This window comes from Pseudonaja textilis, chromosome 4 (genome assembly GCF_049901715.1).
Source record: "Pseudonaja textilis isolate UNSWEBS1 chromosome 4, rPseTex1.2, whole genome shotgun sequence".
In the NCBI taxonomy this organism is placed as follows: Eukaryota; Metazoa; Chordata; class Lepidosauria; order Squamata; family Elapidae; genus Pseudonaja; species Pseudonaja textilis.
Window position 1 is genome coordinate 28890199 of NC_141993.1, and position 19394 is coordinate 28909592.

General features: G+C 41.0%; 1 protein-coding gene across 1 annotated transcript; it reads right to left on the bottom strand.

Moving 5' to 3' along the window:
• Positions 1-1312: 1312 nt before the first annotated feature.
• LOC113442749 (vertebrate ancient opsin-like) lies at positions 1313-11370 on the bottom strand. Its single transcript, XM_026710510.2, is given in 5 exon segments — positions 1313-1639; positions 3930-4169; positions 7190-7307; positions 7392-7602; positions 11004-11370. Coding segments are annotated over 5 exon segments (1263 nt in total).
• Positions 11371-19394: the final 8024 nt, after the last annotated feature.

A 19394-nucleotide genomic window follows, 5' to 3' on the forward strand; every position in this document is an offset into this window, starting at 1 on the left:
TTTATTTTTCGGGGGACAATTGCACATAATGTTAGCTAAAGGGTTAACAAGCAATTTTATGGACATCTAATAGGAAAGGTATCTTACATGATTGAAACTCTTAGCACTGGTATCAGTTCCTCCACTTTTCTTCCTATTCTGTTTTGCATTTTCTAAATTAAAGCTACAATCACATAGGAAAAAAGAAACAGAAACAAGAAAAGTGAACGGCTATATTGCAATTTACATTTGCAATGTTGGATTTCAATCAACTTTATGGCTGAACTTTCCAGAAATTATTTCAAGTTTATAAATACAGAGTGTGCATATGGTCAAAGCCACAAAAGCTATTGATCACAAACATAAATGTGTACCGTGGATAGATGCACAAATACATTCCTGAAAGCACAGTAATTTATAGCCGGTAGATATCACACTTTCAAAAATTAATAAGGGTAATCAACTGGAAAATAATGTGACTATAGACTATAGTGCCTGATTTGATGAAATAATTACTTTGAATTAGAATAAAGAATAGAGAATGGAGGGAGATGAAAAGAGAAACCCAAATGGCTGGGGGGAAAAGTTGTTTGAGAACATCTGATCTATCTTCCTTGAATAATTATTAAGAAATATCTTTCATATATATATAAATTTTAACTTTTCTCCAGTAGAATCTTTTGGAGTTTTCTGCTTTGAAATGACTGAAGACCCTCTGGTTAGACTCGGTCTGACTAGCTTTGCTTAACAAGGTCAGTGCATACGGACTATTTCATTCTACTAATTCAGCTTCAGCCAGACAAGGACAGAAGCATCTGAGAAATGTTGTCAAGTCCTCCAACCCAGGAAACATTTTCTAAATGCCAAAGACGGGTTAAACTATTACAAGAACAAGCACATTATGCCACCTTGAGAAATGGCAATTGTCCAACCCTGTGGATTTGCAGTCTTTTCCAATCACTACACTTTGGACACAGAGGACTTTCTTCTGGGTGCTGAAGTTCAGTATTTATTTACTTATTAGATTTTTATCCTAACTTTGTTACTTAAAAGTAACTCAAGGCAGTGGACATACATAATACTCCTCCCTCCTATTTTTCCCACTACAACCACCCTTTGAGGTGAGTTGGGCTGAGAGACTGTCTGTCAGGAGCACAAAGTCATACCTTAAAAGAGGCTAGAACTCATACTCTCCTAGCTTCCAGATCAGCATCTGAACCACCACAGAAAGCTGGCTCTGAATAGCTGGAGTTAGTCTGTTTGTAACAAGCTGGGAATAGGTAAGAGCTCAAATGGATGTCAATTAAATGCGGTAATAAATCCTGTTAGAAAGTTATTTCTTATCTGTTTTTGTCTTGCCTGCCATTTTGGAATGGAAAGGATAAAGGAAGGCAGAGTTCTGACTCCATCCTCTCAGAAAGTGAGATAGCCACATTGGACAGATCTTGCTTTCCGAAATGGAAAGCCAAGTAAAAGATTATCAGTTACTTCTCTCCTCTTCATTTCTCTGGTTGAAGACAGTCACACCGGCTGTAACTGTGGAGACCTTGCCAAACGCTTTGGTACGTGTTAGCACTCTTCTCTTTGAAATCTGATTCATGTTGGTGTCTTCTGTTTCTTGTCCACTGCACCGGAACAGCCGGATTAGACATTTCTGGAACTTAAAATGAAATAACAAATGGTTACAATCGATATTTCATCAATAAATCAACGTTTATGAGAATGTTCAAGAGGGAAATTATGAGAGGGCAAAGAATGGTAAAGTTCCAGGCACAAATCATGTAATTCAGGGGAGGGGAACTATGGCCCCTTTATGACTTGTGGACTTCAACTCCCGAATTCTGGTATTGTAATTGGATGATTGCAATCCCTTGGACTGCAAGGCGATCAAACCGGTCAGTCCTAGAGGAAATCAACCCTGACTGCTCTTTAGAAGGGCAGATCCTGAAGATGAAACTCAAATACTTTGGCCACCTAATGAGAAGGAAGGACTCACTGGAGAAGAGCCTAATGCTGGGAACGATTGAGGGCCACAGAAGAAGGGGACGGCAGAGAATGAGGTGGCTGAATGGAGTCACTGAAGCAGTTGGTGTGGGCTTAAATGGACTCCGGGGGACGGGAGAGGACAGGAAGGCCTGGAGGAACGTTATCCATTGGGTTGTGATGGGTTGGACATGACTTTGCAAATAGCAACAACAATTGGATTATGTTAAAATTTGGATGTATTTGCTTATGGAATGGCTGTGCAATTTATTGAAAGCGTGTATAAGGAGAGAGTGAATACAAAAGTGAATGCAAAACTATTGGAGGGTTAGTTTGTGAAGTATGACTAGAAAAGCGTTTGGCACAATGAAAGGCTACAGTAGATAATGGGGACCAACATTTGGAAAGTTCAGTGTGACTTTATGCTGGGCAGGAGGTATAAAGGGCAAAAGGGTATAATTGAAAAGGATATGCTTACGGATTTAACAAAACTGCATGATGAATTGAATAGGCTTCAATCATGGAAGACTCTGCATGGGAGTGGTGGAGTGGCCTAGAGGTAGAGATCTTGCCTCACAATCAGGAGGCTGTGAGTTCGATCCCAGGTAGAGGCAGATATTTCTCTCTCTGAGCACACTGAAAATATATCTGCTTGGGAAAAAAACTCCACATTGGTGACAGGAAGGGCATCTGGCCAGTAAACACTCAGTTCCATTCAGTTGCCCAGACTTTACACCTCAAGGGATGATGGGGTCATTAAAAGAGGATGGATGATGGAAGACTTTGCATGAGTTAATTGTACATTAGTTGTTTGAAGATTAATAAAATAATACACATGTCCCAGGATAAGTTGCAGGATCTGATCTGGGTTGGTCACCAGGACCAGAGGTTTGGTCTTGTGTGCTTTTGGACTCGTATTGGAGCTGACCCAGATTGGATCCTGCAGAAGTAAGCAAAGATGAGAAATAAATGAACTGAGAGACAACTTGGTTTGATGATTAAGGCACCAGGCTAGAAAGCAGGAGAGTGTGAAATCCAATCCCTCCTTAAGACCTGAAAGCCAGTTGGGTGACTCAACCTAATCCATCTGACAGGATGGGTGTTGTGGGAAAAAATAGGAGGAGGAAGATGTGTTGGATATGTTTGCCGCATTGGGTTATTTGTAAAAAAATAATAATAATAAAGGTGGGAAACAAATTAAATAAATACATAAAAATAAAACTGGAGGATGCATATAATTTAACTAATGATGATTTTACAATGACAGGAAGGTATGAATAATGTAGTAAATGATGTTAAGATGAATTAGAATAGATTTAGCTATATTTTCTTTTCAGATCACATGGCTTTAATCTCTTTGGCTTATTGCTGCTTGCTCCTTTTCTGTGCTTTGCATTACATTGCTTGCTTCAAAAGGCAATAACAGCAAAATAGATGTATGTATCAAAATTGCACCAGATTAGGGAGCACTGCAACAGTTTCAGCCATGGGTGGCTCAAAGATGTTCAGAATATAAATTAAATGCAACTAAATGTGCTAAAGAACAACAATCACCAACCGGTGGTCTGTGGACCACTGGTGGTCCATGAGAAAATTTCGGTGATCCACAGAAAAATTATTTGCATTTTTTTATATTGCACTAAATACTATTTATCTTTTTTAAAAAATCATATTAGTGATCCGCAGAATTTAAAATTATAAATTTAGGGGTCCCTGAGGTACGAAAGGTTGGTGACCCCTGCTACAGAAAATAAATGGGAGAAACTAAACGAGGCCCAGTGTTTGAAATCTACCTTACCAATACTGGGGTGACTATTCCCTGGTCCCTTTGAATGACAGTTGTTTCCCTTAGAGCCCAGAGTTAATATGCTGTTAGTCAGATTCATCAATTTAAAGAATACGTAGTAAAACCAAGTAGGAACTTTCTTCATGGATTCATAAGAGTTTGTGTTTTTAACTACCAGTACCTGGTTGTTCATAAAGACATAGATGATTGGATTATAAACTGTGGCTGTTTTTGAAAAAAAGGCTGGGATTGCAGCAAGGCGAGGATCCAGCTCAATCGAGGGATGGCTGGTGACCAAGATGGAAAAGGCTGCATATGGAGTCCAGCAGATTAAAAAAGCAAGGATCATAATCACCACCATTCTGGCAACTTGTCTTTCTGGCTTCTGTACGGACCCTAATCTGCCCTGAGCGTCTGAAACCTAGAAAGAAAAGAGAAACATCTAGAAACATCCTGCGGGATGCTTAGATCTGGCCCACGGAGCCACCCTGGAAACAGCAAAGGACCGGCCCACGGTGCCTCTGCCAACGAAAATGGAGCCCAGGAAAGCATGCTGCCCTCCCGGGATCCATTTTCGGCTGCAACGGCCTCCTCCAGCCCTCTGCCAATGAAAATAAAGCTCCATTTTCGCAGGCAGAGGGCTGCAGGAGGCCATCTCGGCTGAAAACGGAGCTCACAAGAGCTGCACACAGTCCTCCTGAACTCCATTTTTACTGGCAGGAGGCCGCCGCAGACAAAAGTGGAGCTTGGGAGCCCATTTTCACTGTCAGAGTGTTCGGGCCCCACAGGCAGCCCCGACACGAGAGATATCGAGGTGACCATGCCCACCCTGGCCACACCCACCCCGGCCCCTTGAGGTCCAATACCACCTTGATGCAGCCTGCAATGAAATTGAGCTTGACACCCCTGATGGGTCAGCAAAGTTAGGGCTTTTGCCCAGCATTCTGATGCAAGTGTGGATTAAACAGCACAAATGAAAATTAGACCCTCTTTACGTGCAAAACCTAAATCAGTCTGTGGCTTACATGTCAAAATTTAGAATAGATCAAGCTAAGGATATTACAGATGCTTATCATCAACCCAGGCAAAACAACAACGCACTAAATGCAAAACAATGAATAATTCAGTGCATATATAGCTTCAATTCTAATGCAATTAAAAATAATAAATGATTGAAATTTGCAAGGCCTCATGTTACTTTTCATAAAACTGCCAGAATGCATAAAGACAAATCAGGGCTAGTTCTTAATAAGCCTATGAGAAGCTTATGTAGGGCTGAGATTTCTTTAAGCAAGACTAGGGATTTCCAGGGTCCTTTTTAAATATAAGATAATAAACTGAAGAATCCTTAACGTGTGATCTTAGACTTCGCAAGAGCTTTGAAGAAATGCATCAGAGTTTGTAATACTTCGTGCTTAAAACATCAAGCAAAAGTTATGAAGGCCCAGGTTCAAATTCTCACTAAACCATTGTTTTGTTTTAGGCATCGATCCATCAGATAGAGTCAGGCTTTTGTAAAATGAAAAAAGGGAGGGAATAGGAAGGGAGGGAAGGGGAGAGAAAAGAAGGAACAGAGAGAGGGAGAAAGGGAGGGGATGGAGGGGGAGAGAAAGGGAGTGAGGGATGGAGGGAAGGAAGGATGGAGGGAGGGAGGAAGGGATGAGGAGAGAGGAGAGAGAAAGGAAAGGAGGAAGGGAAGGAAGGAAGGAGGGAGGGAGAAAGGGTGGGAAGGGAGGGAGAAAAGGAAGGAGAGAACGAAGGAAGGAACGAGGGAGGAAAGGAAAGGAGGGAGAGGGGAGAGAAAAGACAGGAGGATAGGGAGAGGGAGGGGGGAGAAAGGGAGGGAGGGAAGGAAGGAACGGAGAGAGAAAGGAAGGAACGGAGGGAATGAAAAAGGGAGGGAGGAGGGAGGGAGGGAGGGGAGGAAGGAGGGAGGGAGGAAGGGAGGGAAGGAAAAGGGAGGGGGAGGGAGGGAGAGAGAAAGGAAAGGAAAGGCCTTTTCCTTGGTGTTTGCATCAAAATGCATCCAAAAATAAACCATATCCATCTTCTGCCCTTCCATTTCACCAGCAATTAAGGATGCCGTTGGTCCCAGCTTTGCTGAACTGCAACACCCAGGTACCTTAAGCAGCTTGGCCAATGGTAAGGCATGCTAGGGGCTGCAATTCAGCAAGATTTGGAGGGTAACTGATTTCTTATTTGTTAAGCATATTAATAGGATATTCATATGGCTAATAAAAGGCACTTAAATCCATGGAGGTAAAATATATGCACAGCAGTGGTGGGATTCACATTTTTTTACTACCAGTTCTGTGGGTGTGGCTTAGTAGGCGTGGCAAGGGAAGGATACTGTAAAATCTCCAGTCAGAGGTGGCATTTGATGGTTCTTTGAATTAGTCAAAATTTCCGCTACCGGTTCTCCAGAACTGGGCAGAACCTGTTGAATACCATCTGTGGTGCACATGAAGTTCATTTAGCAACCATTCAAAGTTACAATACCACTGAAATAAATGACATGATCATTTTGAACATTTATGTCTGCTGCAGCATCTCTGTGGCCACATGATCAAAATTTCGAAGCTTGGCAACCAACTCATATTTATGATGGTTTCAGTGTCCCAGGTCACCTGATCACCTTTTGGGACCCTCTGACAAGCACAGTGAATGAGGAAGCCAGATTCTCATAACATCCATGTTATGAACTTAACTGTAGTGATTCACTTAGCAACTGTGGCCAGAAAGGTTGTAAAATGGAGCAAAATTCACTTCTCTATCTCGCTTAGCAACAGAAATTTGGGGCTCAGTTGTTATCGTAAGTTGAAGGCTATCTGTCCAGAGGTGATATTCAGCCAGTTCTGACAGGTTCTGGAGAACCGGTAGCGGAAATTTGGAGTAGTTTGGAGAACAAGCAAATACCACCTCTGACTGGCCCCACCCCCATCTATTCTCTGCCCCCCGAGTCCCAGCTGATTGGCTGGGTCTTCTTTTGTTGCCCTGCACAGGAGAACGGAGCTGGAAAGCAGGTTAGTGGGGTGGGGAGGGAATGGGATTTTGCAGGAAACTTCCCCTGGAGTAGGGTGGAAATGGCAATTTTGCAGTATCCTTCAGTGAAGTCACTGTAATTGTCCACTGATTTGGTACTTGCCTAAGATTTCATTCATAAAATAAAATAAACTTTATATTTAACTTTGGGGGCCAGTTAATATTATTCAGGGCATCGTAGATGTCCTGGTTTCTAAGGATGGCATATTAAAGATTACATATTTACCATTGCTAAAATATTTCCCCTTAACACAAAATGCCATGCCTTGAAATTCGTCTTTATTTTGTGAGCTGCCCAGAGTCGATTCAATAGTGAGATGGATGGCATGTAAATTTAATATAAATAAAATAAATTATATTACAGCGTATATTTCTACGGTAAAAAACATTTGCACCTACCTTTCTAAGTTTCCGCATCAGTTTTCCATAGGATCCCAAAATAACCAATAAGGGCATTATGAAACAAGTGGTGAACAAGGTAATAATGAAAGTATGATCGTTATATTTTCCAGAATACCTACGAAAGAGGTGCAAGTAAACCTGTTAGATTCTGTTAGATGAAAAGTGGTCAAGCAAACGCTGCTTCTCTGAACTGCCTTACCAGTTGGGTTCACAAGTGGTCCCAATCTTGCTGGGAGTGTAGCTGCTCCACCCCATTGTTGGAGGGATTGTCCATATCAAGGAGAAAACCCACACAAAGGCTATTCCTAGAGCAGCATGCTTCCCCTTGAAGTGCCAGTTTCCCAGGGGACGGCAAATGACAACATAGCGCTCAAACGCAAGCAAAGCAAGTGACCAAAGGGCAACGATGCCTGTAATGAGAATAAGAGACATTACAGAGCAAGAGAATAGTTTACCCCAGTTTACTCAATTAAGGCCAGCTTTCCAGCAAGGAAACCTAAGTCCAGAATTCCATTTATAGGACCATCTACTCCAGGGGTGTCAAACTCAAGGCCTGTGAGCCAGATCCAGCCTGCAGGGTTGCCCTGGAAACAGTGAAGGACAGGCCCACAGTGCCTCCGCCAGCAAAAACGAAGCTCCACTTTCACTGGCAGAGGGGGGCAGGAGGCCATTGCAGCCAAAAACAAAGCTTGGGAGCCCATTTTTGCTGTCGGAGCACTTGAGTCACCACAGATGCCCCTGACATGTGTGACACCAAGCTGGCCATGCCCACTCTGGCCATGCCAACCGCTGAGGTCAAACACAACCTTGATGTAGACCTCAATGAAATCAAGTTTGATATCCCTGCTCTACACTAAAGCTCTCTTCCGGATGTAACAATACATTGTCTAGACCAGGGTCACCAAACTTTGGGACCCCAGGGACCACCAAACTCATAATTTTAAATCCCGTGGACCAGAGGCCCTGGTAGAATCCCAAAAAAAATCTGCAGGAAAATTCCCCCCACCCCATTTTCCTACCAATCGATCATTCTTTATTTGGAATTGCAGGATACTGTCACCAGCTCCGTTCCCGGGGGGCGGGGAGAGGGGGGGAGAGAGAGACTTTTGGCTTCTTGCAAGGAAAGCAGCAGAAATCTTTCTTTCTCTCCTCTAAATTCCGCCAGAAGTGAGTCTTTGTGAGACTTGTTGCACCGGCACAGCCTCTGGAAGCAGGATGCTTTGCAGGGTCCCAAAGACACATTTCTGGCAGAGTTTGGGGGAGAGAAAGAAAGACTTTTGCTGCTTTCCTTGTGTACAGCCAAAAGCAGAAGAAGAAAGAAGTGGAAAGAAGCAGCCCGGTGGCCAGCAGGCATATGGGGCGAGTGGAGCAAGTTCCCCTCCTCCACCCTTTCCCCCGTCCCCTCACTACCTCGTGTTGTTCACAATGCTAGCAACAGAAACCTTGTGTTCCCGTGGGCCATGTGGGCAGCGCAGCCTTGTGTTCCTATGCAGCCTCGATCAATTGCTTTGGGGGATGCTTTGGGGGTGACATTTCTCTGCGGACCACCCAAATTTTCTTGTGGACCACCAGTGGTCCCCAGCCCACTAGTTGATGACCACCGGTCTAGACTGGTGGCTTATTTTCCAGAATACCAGACAGTAATTTTTCTCAAGCCTGGTTGAATACATCAACAGTAATACTGTAACTTTGGCCACCCAAAGCATGTTCTTTTAGTCCCGAGCCTTGGCTTTTTCCTCAAAACTGATACAAGAAGCTGCCTGGACACTGATCCAGGGTTTCTTGGCCACAAAGCTCTCTGGATAATTTAGGGAGAAATTTGTCCTAGGATCATTACAATCAATTAGAAGGAAATGGAACCCACCTTGATTTTCATCACAGAAAGTTGTGATACAAATCAGTTTACAATATCAAAAGTTTGAAAGCAAATATCAGAGCATTCAAATAGTCTTGTTGCTTCAGTCCAAAACAGTGTGGCTGTTTGGAATGTGAACTGTTTGAAGGTATACAGCATAACCTATGTGCCTGGTTCTGCATGATTCCCAGACTACAACACTGATATACGGTAGAGATGATGTTCAGGCACTGAGGCTTTACGTCAAGGATTGAAGATAGTAATACAGTAATGACTGTAAGGACTGACACTTAAAATGGAATCTTTATTTTGAATTTTCTTTCTCTACCTCCCTCCATAATATTTAGACACATTTCCATGTCTACCGACATCATTGTTCTGATCAACTTTCCTGTCTGATGATATCTAATGATGTTGGTGGAACTGAGCATGTTATTGACAACAGAACATGGAGAAGATCACAGGCATCCCTAACTGTGATGACTCCAAAGTGATAGAACACGCATTGTGACATCACCCACAAAAACTCCATTCTTTTGCGCTTATATTGTGATCAATATCATCTTTTACTGACTCCATAATCCCTTGTGGTGTGGAGTCTGACCACCTGAATGGAGCTGAGTGTTTACTGTCTGGATGCCCTTCCTGTCACCAATGAGGAGTTATATTCAGCAGATATATTCTCAACGTGCCTAGAGAGAGAAATATCTCCCTCTACCTAGGATCGAACTCACAGCCTCCTGGTTGTGAGGATGCTTATGCTTATATTGTGATGACACATATAAATTCACAAGGGGACACAATTGACACCAAAATAATGCAATGTTTCATCACTGCCTAGTCCTATTCCAATGGATACCAACAGGAGAAACCGGGTGCCCTTCTTCCCAATGTTGACATGACACTTCTAGAGCTTCTTCCTCCCTCAATTGTTGACAACATCAGGTCTCAGGATTAGATGGTGAAGCATCTTTCATAGAAATTGAATGTGCTGAATTCAGTAGGTTTCCCTCACCATACGTAAGGTTATAGATTTCTTTTAAAAAAATCTCAACACTTAAATTTACAAAAAAACAACTCCTGTACATTATACATTATTACTGAGTAGGAAAGTTCTACAATGGGATTATCCCTGGACAGTATTTGCAGGGAGGTCTTCTGGGTAAAACTGGATTGAAAAAGAGACCAAGAAGAAACTGTGGCAAATCACTTCTATATCTTTACCAAAAAATCTACAAGAATGTATCCCATAAAGTCACAAAGAATCCAGCTTCACTCCAAGAAGACGTAATTTACAACACAGGATAACCCAATGCTTAATCTTAATCCAATATAATTTTATTAAAACAGTACTATGGACAGTGAAGTAGAACAGCTTACTAAATTTAACCTAGGGAGTAACTGTAGTTGCTAGAAAAGATACTAAGATGATTGGAAAATATGTAGGATCCAGCTTTTTTTTATGTGTATCTTAGATGCAAACTAACTGACCGGTACTTAATCAACTGAGAACATCATAGTTACCTTGGGATGCAATATAATTTGACAAGGAGACACACTTCATAATGATTGCTTCAAATTATATTACAAAAGTAGGCATTATTCCCACCTCTTTTAAAAAACATTTTTTCTTCAATCTTTTAAGAGAGACATCTCTATAAATAAATGCACATATTAAAAAGGGCTGCCTTGCACTATGTACTTTTCTCTGGCTTCAGAAATGAAAACAGTTACTAAGAAATCATTTTGTGTCTGATTCAATAATCAACATCAGCATTAGCAAATGCCAGCTTGGCAGTATTAGCCGGTGTCAACTGTGTACACACTACGAAGTTTGCAGATTGTGCGCACACATGCCTTTTACCTGGTCCATAACCACACAAACTACAGAAGTTAAAAGTGCAAATGTCACTTGTTCTAAAAGGTTGTGAAAAAAACCCCAAACTTTCCACTTACCAAAGAAGGTGACTGCAAAGCCTTCCAGGACGCACGCCCAATGGCCCATATAAAAATAACCCTTCAGATTAGTGAGGAAGCTGATTGTTCCTCCAACCAGAGATACAAGGAAGTCAGCTACGGAGAGGTTCACAATGACATAGTTGAGAGGTTGCCTCAACTGTTTGAATTTAACAGTGATGAAAATGACAATAAAATTTTCAAACAGGGACAAGGAAGTCACCAAGAACATCAGAGCAGAGAGTAGATGGAAATTCCAGGATTCAATGAAGTGCAATGGTTGTGAGAAGGGATCCACCAGTGGGAAATGTGAGGAGGCATCTATCAGCAAAGACCCATTTTCAGATTCTTTCCTGGCTCCATCCATGTCTGTCTTTTACCACAGAAGAGCAAACAATATTAGGAAACTAGTAGTCCATTCAGATTTTATTCCTAAAATAAATAATTTCTCTAGGAGCTTTCTTCTTCTTCTTCTTCTTCTTCTTCTTCTTCTTCTTCTTCTTCTTCTTCTTCTTCTTCTTCTTCTTCTTCTTCTTCTTCTTCTTCTTCTTCTTCTTCTTCTTCTTCTTCTTCTTCTTCTTCTTCCTCCTCCTCCTCCTCCTCCTCCTCCTCCTCCTCCTCCTCCTTCTTTTAAAATCACATCCAGTACATTAGCAAAACGAGATTCCACATGAAAAGATGCTTAGCATTCCAGGGGGTTCAACTCAAAACAAAGAAGCAGAAGAAAACAGCCGGATCTCCTTCGTTTTCTCTCTTTCAACTGTGCTGCCTCCGGACCAGTGAAGACTGAAAGATCAGTAGGGTTTCTGCATCTGACTCTTTCATGCCAGGCATAGCAATGCAGGGATGGCCCCACCAGCATCTAATCCAGTGGAGACAAACCAACCACAGACAAGAAGGGGGCAAAGATCCTTCCCGGGGTCTCTCATCCTGCTTCTCCTCCAAATCTCAGAGACTCGTTGGCTTTTATAGTTTCCAACCCTGGCACTGTTAACACATGAACACCAAATGCTCCCAGCTGAACAGCAGCTGTAGTTTTTAATGGAGCATTATAGCGGAAATTGCTGTGTATCCCATTTTTTCTGTCCTCTTTTTCCTCCGGTCCTGCAAGCCAGTATTTCTAACTAATAAAATTATTCTGGAAGGATACACATGCTTGGAAAAATCAGTCATATCAATGATTACACTACAGCTAACTTTGCAATTTTTAAATTCAATTACTGCAGCATAGCTGCATGGTTAATGAGAGGAAAGAAGAAGATGGTACTCCTCTAACATGTCTGTAAAAAGGTTAAACTATTCCTAGTTGCAATACTACTGTCTTTCAAACCTATTTCAAATGTGTGCATTTTAGATTCCTGCACACCTTCCTGCGATGCTCGATAATACTAGAAAAATTGTCCACATGGCCAAAAGGGAAGATGCTGCTCATTCCCACATTAACCAAGCACTTGCCAGTAAATACACTCCATGCGGTCCATTTCCTCTGAAGGGACAGTTAGTGTGAATGGGTCTTCAATAAGTCAAGACCTTCTCGCTTGAAATTTTTCTGGCACAGGTATGTGGCCTTGTAGCAGCAACGATGGCTCTTAATATTATTTGAGTCGTCTCTCAGAAACCAAGGAAGCAACCTGCCAAGGGAATGTTTGGCTCACTTGGGAGGGCATGGAAATGACAAGCTCAGAAGGATATTAAGGGAAGCATCTTCCAAGGGCTCTGTGCCAAAAATGACAGGTGATACCTTGGATTGCACCATCACAGGGAGAATTGCCGTTTCCATTTCAACCATCTTGGGTAAGAGCCAGTGGTGGGATTCAAAAACTTTTACTCCCGGTTCTGTGGGCGTGGCTTGGTGGGCGTGGCCATGTGATTGGGTGGGCGTGGCTTTTTTTGCAGCCCCCACCCATTTTGGGGAGCTTCCTCGCCACGGTGGAGCCTCGGGGGTGGGGGGGGGTTGGTTTTGCTCCCCTAAAGCTCCTCTAAGCCTCTGGAAGAAAAGGAACAGAGCATGGGAAAGGCTCACAGCACCCCTCCAAGCTCTGTTTTGGGAGCTTCCTAGCCTCAGAAGAGCCTCGGGGGGGAGGGGCGGCGTTTTTGCTCCCCTAAGGCTCCTCTGAGGCTCTGGGAGGCAAAAAATAAAGGGGGGGGCTGAGCTCCTCCCTCCATTTTTTGCCTTCCTGGGCCTCAGCAAGGGGAATCCTGGCACAGCTGATCTTTTCTACAGCTGATTGTCGGGAGGGAAATGTCAGGCAGGTGGGCGGGGTGAGCAAGCATTGGGCGGGAGGGCCACCGGGTGGGGGGGGCGTGGCCAGCCAGAACGTACTACTGATTCGGCGACCCATGGCAAATTCTTGCTACGGGTTCACCCGATCCGGTGCGAACCGGCTGAATACCACCCCTGGTAAGGGCATATTGAGTTGCAGCTAAATCCACCCAACTTCAAGTCCATTTAAGAGTTTCAAGCATCCATCGGTCATAATTAGTATGTCTTTACAATGTTATATTTTAGCTGGAACCAACCCAAACTTTTTAAAAAGGCAATAATATAATCTGAAGGAGTTTATTGATCATCTACAGCTAATGAGCCGAACAGGGAAGTCCTAGTTCAGATCGTAAAGGGTTGTAGGAAAATACAGAGGGGATTCCTTTTGTAAACTTACTCAACATAGCATAAGCATTATAAAAGGAAGCTGGCAGGCAGGGAAATGCTCTATCAGTAAACAACTGAATGAAAAGATTAGCAAAAAAAACTGCAGCTGAGATGCGACAGGGAAGGTCAAAGAGTATTAGGAAGGGAATGCCTGTCAGTATTAATAGAAACCTTCAGGATTCACAGCAAGCAAAGAAGCCAATCTAGACTAGCAGGATGTTGTACTGATCATAGTTCTGAGTTCATGTGCAGACTGCTATCTCATCACCTTCCTTAATATTCTCCACTTAAGGCTGCTGAATCTCATCAGCCTGAGGATAAAGCTAGCTCTTTTCTTTAATTTCGAGATAATTTCATGTAGTGGCAGCAGTAAATAGAACATTCTGGTGGAGTTTTTAGTTCCTCCTTATCTTTTATTCTTAGGTTTCACCAAAAAAAAAAAAAACACCTACATTTTATCCTCACTTGGATGATCTCTGGATGGATGCATGATGGAATTACATGACATGATAGTATGTCCTCACTTCTCTAGTAAAATCCAGGACATACATACTCTTTGTGGAACAAAGGCTACAAGTTTTGGGAATGAATAATTCCTGATTGCCTACCCTCCAGCAATGTCCTCAATAATAAGAATCTATAAGATCCTTATTTGTGGGTCAACAGATATATAGTTTAGTATACCCTATTTTTAAGAGCCAACTTCGCACATGTGTCCATTGATTCTGGAGGTCTGTTTAAAGATCATCTGAATAGGACAGCAAATATATGTTCAAGATCAGTTAGTGAACAGATTATAGATAATAGTAATATCTACAATTGAAAAGAGTAGTAATCTAATGTTCTTGCTTATTACAGCTATAAGATAAAACCTAACAAAGAAAAGCTAAATGTCAGAGGAAGATGCCTATAATAAGATAGGACATAAAGTTTTTATTTGCAGATGGTTCTCTAAAGTTCTAATTTATTATGAAATCCTTATTTTGAAGAGATTTATTTTTTAAAGTGAAATTTTTATTTCCCCACACTTTGATTCATTTTGATCCATTAATTTGGTTTAAGTCCCATTAATTTCAAAAGAACTGATTTCTGATCAGAAACATGTAAGGATTAATTACATTATTAAATCTTTGTATTAAAGGAATGATATGCATTAGAAGTGTTTCACTCTAAGCAGTAAATGCAAAAAGTGATTATTCACTACTCATTGGGGCCAGAAAGATCATTTTTTTTCTCCATTGGCTACACACAGTGAAGATATTAAAATCTTAGCTTTGTGCAATAAGGAGAGTTCCAGCATTGATTTACCAGGTATCCTGCCTTGCTTTCTTTTTCTGGCACTCAGCTGAACTTCCATGGTGAACTCACAGCCATTCACCTCTTCATCTTAACAGAAGAACAAATATAGAGGAATAAAAATGAGTTTTCTGGGGGAAAATGTGAAAAATCCTGAGTGATTGAAAAGGTTTAGGAATGAAGAATAAAGAGAAATTAGTCATAAGATTTGAGAGGGTGACAAATGATACAAATAAATAAGACCAAATATAAACTGGTTGGAATTAAGTGATAAACTTTTCATCAATTCACGTAAGTTACTGAGTCCTGTTTGATTAAGTCGATGGTTGGCAAAAGAAAGTATGGCATCTGACTTTTTAAAAATTTCATTCTCAACAAGTTTCATTGCAATACTGGCTATATTGATGTCTCTTGATTGTGTCAGAGACCCCTCTAGTGGACAATTACAGAATTAGAGAATTAAATTATAGACTATCAAAAGCAATTCTTTATTTTTATATATTTTTTTATTTGTCAATTGCTTACAAGATAATAGGTATAAGTAAAAACAGTTATGAATACATGGATACATATAAGATACATACATACATACATACATACATAAAAGAAACAATAGGACAGGGACTGTAGGCACATTGGTGTGCTTATGCAAGCCCCCTAATTCTGTAGGAACCTCACATCTAATTCTTTTCTAATCTGCTTTTCAAAATTCACAAATCTCTAAAGCAGGGGTGTCAAACTCGATTTCATTGAAGGCCACATCAGGATTGTATTTTACCTCGGAGGGTCAGAGTGGGCATGGCCAGAGTGGGTGTGGTCAGCTCGACATCACTCATGTCAGAGGTGCCTGTGGTGGCCCAAGCCTTCTGCCAGAGAAAATAGGCTCCTGAGCTCTGTTTTCGGCTGCAACGGCCTCCTGTAAGTAACCCTCTGCTGATGAAAACAGAGCTCAAGAGGGCCGTGTGCAGCCTACCCAAGTTCTGTTTTTGCTGGCAGAGGCACCACAGGCCAGTCTTTCACCGTTTCCAGGGTGGCCCTGCGGGCCAGATCTAATCACCCCGCAGGCCGGATCTGGCCCCTGGGCCTTGAGTTTGACACCTCTGCTCTAAAGCAAAACAAAATGAACAGCATTGCTTGTTTGGACAGTTTCCAAATTGCTGCAGCATGTTTCCCATGTATGTTTGTGTGTTATTTTAAAAAATTGAAATATTGACTTGATGGAACACTGTAAAACAAAAACATCCTATTCCTGTTTGTGTTTCCTGAATGCTTATAACTTTAAGGTGCTCTCTAGGATCACATAGAAACCACCTCTCCACCAGATTGTCATACGGCTGTTCGAAAGAGAAGCAGGATCTTTCTATCCTAGTTTATGTGGGGATATAATGGTTCTAAACCAAAGATAGTTTAGCTCAGGGGTCTTCAAACTTGACAGCTTTAAGACTTGTGGACTTCAACTCCCAGAATTCCTCCTCTAGTCATGTTAGCTCAGGAATTCTGGGAGTTGAAGTCTACAAGTCTTAAACTTGCCAAGTTTGAAGACCCCTGCCTTAGCTGTAGAATTCTTGTAACCCCATTCTATTCACCTTAACAAATCTTGCTAAAATTTCTGAGAATCATTCTTAGAAAAGGGTATTTTTGGTTTAGGCAATTGCTAAAAGTTTGACCTGATTATCTAGATTTTTGCAAACCAGAATTGGGCAAAATTAATTGATTGATAGGAATAGGAAACAGAAGCATTTTCCACGGCAATATTTTGCCATACAGTAACTTACTTGAATTAGTTATTTTTGTCTTTCACACTTCAGCATGAAGACCTCCAAGATCAAATGGTGTAGGTATTTAAAAATAAACAAATGGCTAACCAACACACTAAAAGATATATAAAGGCTGGAAAACAATAAATTGTTTTAGGTTAACAACAGCAAACATTTTCTTTAACAAAAAGGACATATTGTTAATTTAATTATCAAGAAACCTATCCCTACTTAATTTCTCCCTTCTAGACATTAACATTGTAGGATTCTTTTGAAGGAAAAGGGAGCAGACCTGTTTTCTTTTTATCCATAAAAATAATCGACTGTATAAAAGGAACAGAACATAAGCAACTCTTTTGTTCTCCTTTAATTTAGTGGAAATAAACCACTTACTAAAAGCTTCAAAACAGTAATGAGACAAGCAAATGCCGTTACATGGGAGGTTTTAGATAGCTGATGTATATGATATGACACAGAGCAAGCAATCCCACAAAACCTCTGTAGGAAGGTTGTTAAATTATCAGTTTTTTGTGAGGTTTCTGCAATTCAGGATGATAATCAGCAGGTGGCACTACCTGCCTCTTATATTGATTCCACTTTTTCCCCAAAATTCAATGATCAGAATCTCTTAACTGGAAGTTCTCCAGTTCCAGAAGCTTGTGGGTAATCAAGAGAGTTGCAAATGATGGCAATCTGGAATAAAATCATTAACCAAAAGGACAGATTACGGGATCCAACTACAAATTACTACAAATTAAATCCATCACATGCAGCAAAATATTTGTTTATTTTTTAATATTTAGTGCAGAGTTAGTCTTCATTGGACTACAGGATGCAGGGAAAGAAGCTTCACATTCTCCCTTCTCTGCCAAAATCCCAATAAAATGTTATTAACAACAAGTTTGTAAAAAGGATAACTACAACCATGGTGCATCTTCTCATTGCCGTGCGCAAAAAAGTGAAAAGTAATCCAACAGTGAATAATCCAGAAGTAATTTAAAACATTTGACTTCATTCAAGCTTTGCATTTGTTTTACATAATTGTATTTCACATGTATAAGTTATTTTTAAAGGCTTTTTAAAACCATCCAATTAAAGATTATGCTGTATATATCAAGCATTCTCAGTGCAACATGCGTTGCAAAGCATACTTGAGAATCTACTAAATATTTAGCCAACTTACCATTTCTCATGCAAAAAAGCATCGGGAGGGGATCCTCTCCTTCAGCATTTTCACTGAGTAAAAACTTTGAATCCCCTACCAGCTGAGCCACACCTGCCCCAACGGATTAGGAACAGTACACCAGATGCTACTCTTCCATATCTTGTGTAGATACTAGGAATAATTAGAATAGTCATATGCTATTAAATATAATACATTATAACTACAATGTATATGTCAATCTTAGAAGTTGAAAGATTATTATGTATACCTAAATAATATTATTATTGTTATTAGTACTTTGTACAAAGTAAACTGACCCAGACAATGTACTGTTCACGAAGTATTTATACATGTTGAAGGGGGGAAAAGCATAAATAAAATTATAATAACACAGGGAAAAGAAAAAAAAGAATAGTTATGCTGCTCTCACATCAATATCCGTGAGGAATGAATAATTATTAAGCAAACCTCCTTCTTTCAGATATGAAACTATCCATAATCGATGTGGTGGCTACTGTAAATCTTACATTAACACAATGAAAACAAGACAACAAGTGAGGCAAGCCAGCTACTTCTTTGTCCAATTGGAAGGAGGTAATGAAGCTCTGCTAGTATTCTTTTGCTAAAAAGAATCGTGGTACCTTACCGAGTTCCTGGGAAAATGTAGGAAGGCCCTCAGTGAATCAGAATAGTGCTTTCTAACCTGGTTAATGATGCTGTGTGCAGCCAATAAAGATTGGATTGGATTAGTAGCTGACCTGAATTTAGCTGTGCTAAACAAGGTGCGCTCTACTTGAATATTTACTTACTTCCAGGGCATATAAAGCTCTCCCATCAGACCAATGCTGAGTGTCACACAATTCCACAAATCGATATAATTTGGGTTAAAAAATAAACAAGGTAAGTGCAATATGTAAAGCAAAGCCACAAATACAATCCATAAATTGAAACACACACAAAGATGCAAACAGAAGCAAAATCATCATGCAAATGAGTCGTATACCAAGGCTTGATGGAATAACTAAATCTTTAGACTTTCGGAATATCAGGAGAAGGGATATTGGAGGACCAACAACTCAAAAGTAAGCTTTCCTGGTTGCTTTTAGAAAATCTCTGAGAAAATATGGAGAGAGCCCACCTGACTGGATCAGGCAAGCAGTGGGAATAGGAGAAGACGATGGGAAAAGTCAGCCCCGAGCATGAAGCAAATAGCATCTTGAATTGTACCAGGAGCCAATTGTCTATCAATGGAGCTCTCCAAGCATTGAGCTTCAAGTAGCACTTGACTCACAACTACAATTGGGACCAGAATTTCCATTGCTTAGCAAGATGGCTGTTAAGTGAATCTGCCTGATTGTACACCCTTTTTTTTTTTTTGGCCACGTTTGAAAAGCAAAATGCAGCTGTTAGATGAAACATGTGGACATTAAGTGACTTTGGCTTTCCCGGTTGACTTTGCTTGCTGGAATGCCAGCTGGGAGTCAAAGTTCTGACAGCCGAAAGCCCCCTGTGGTCAGATCAAA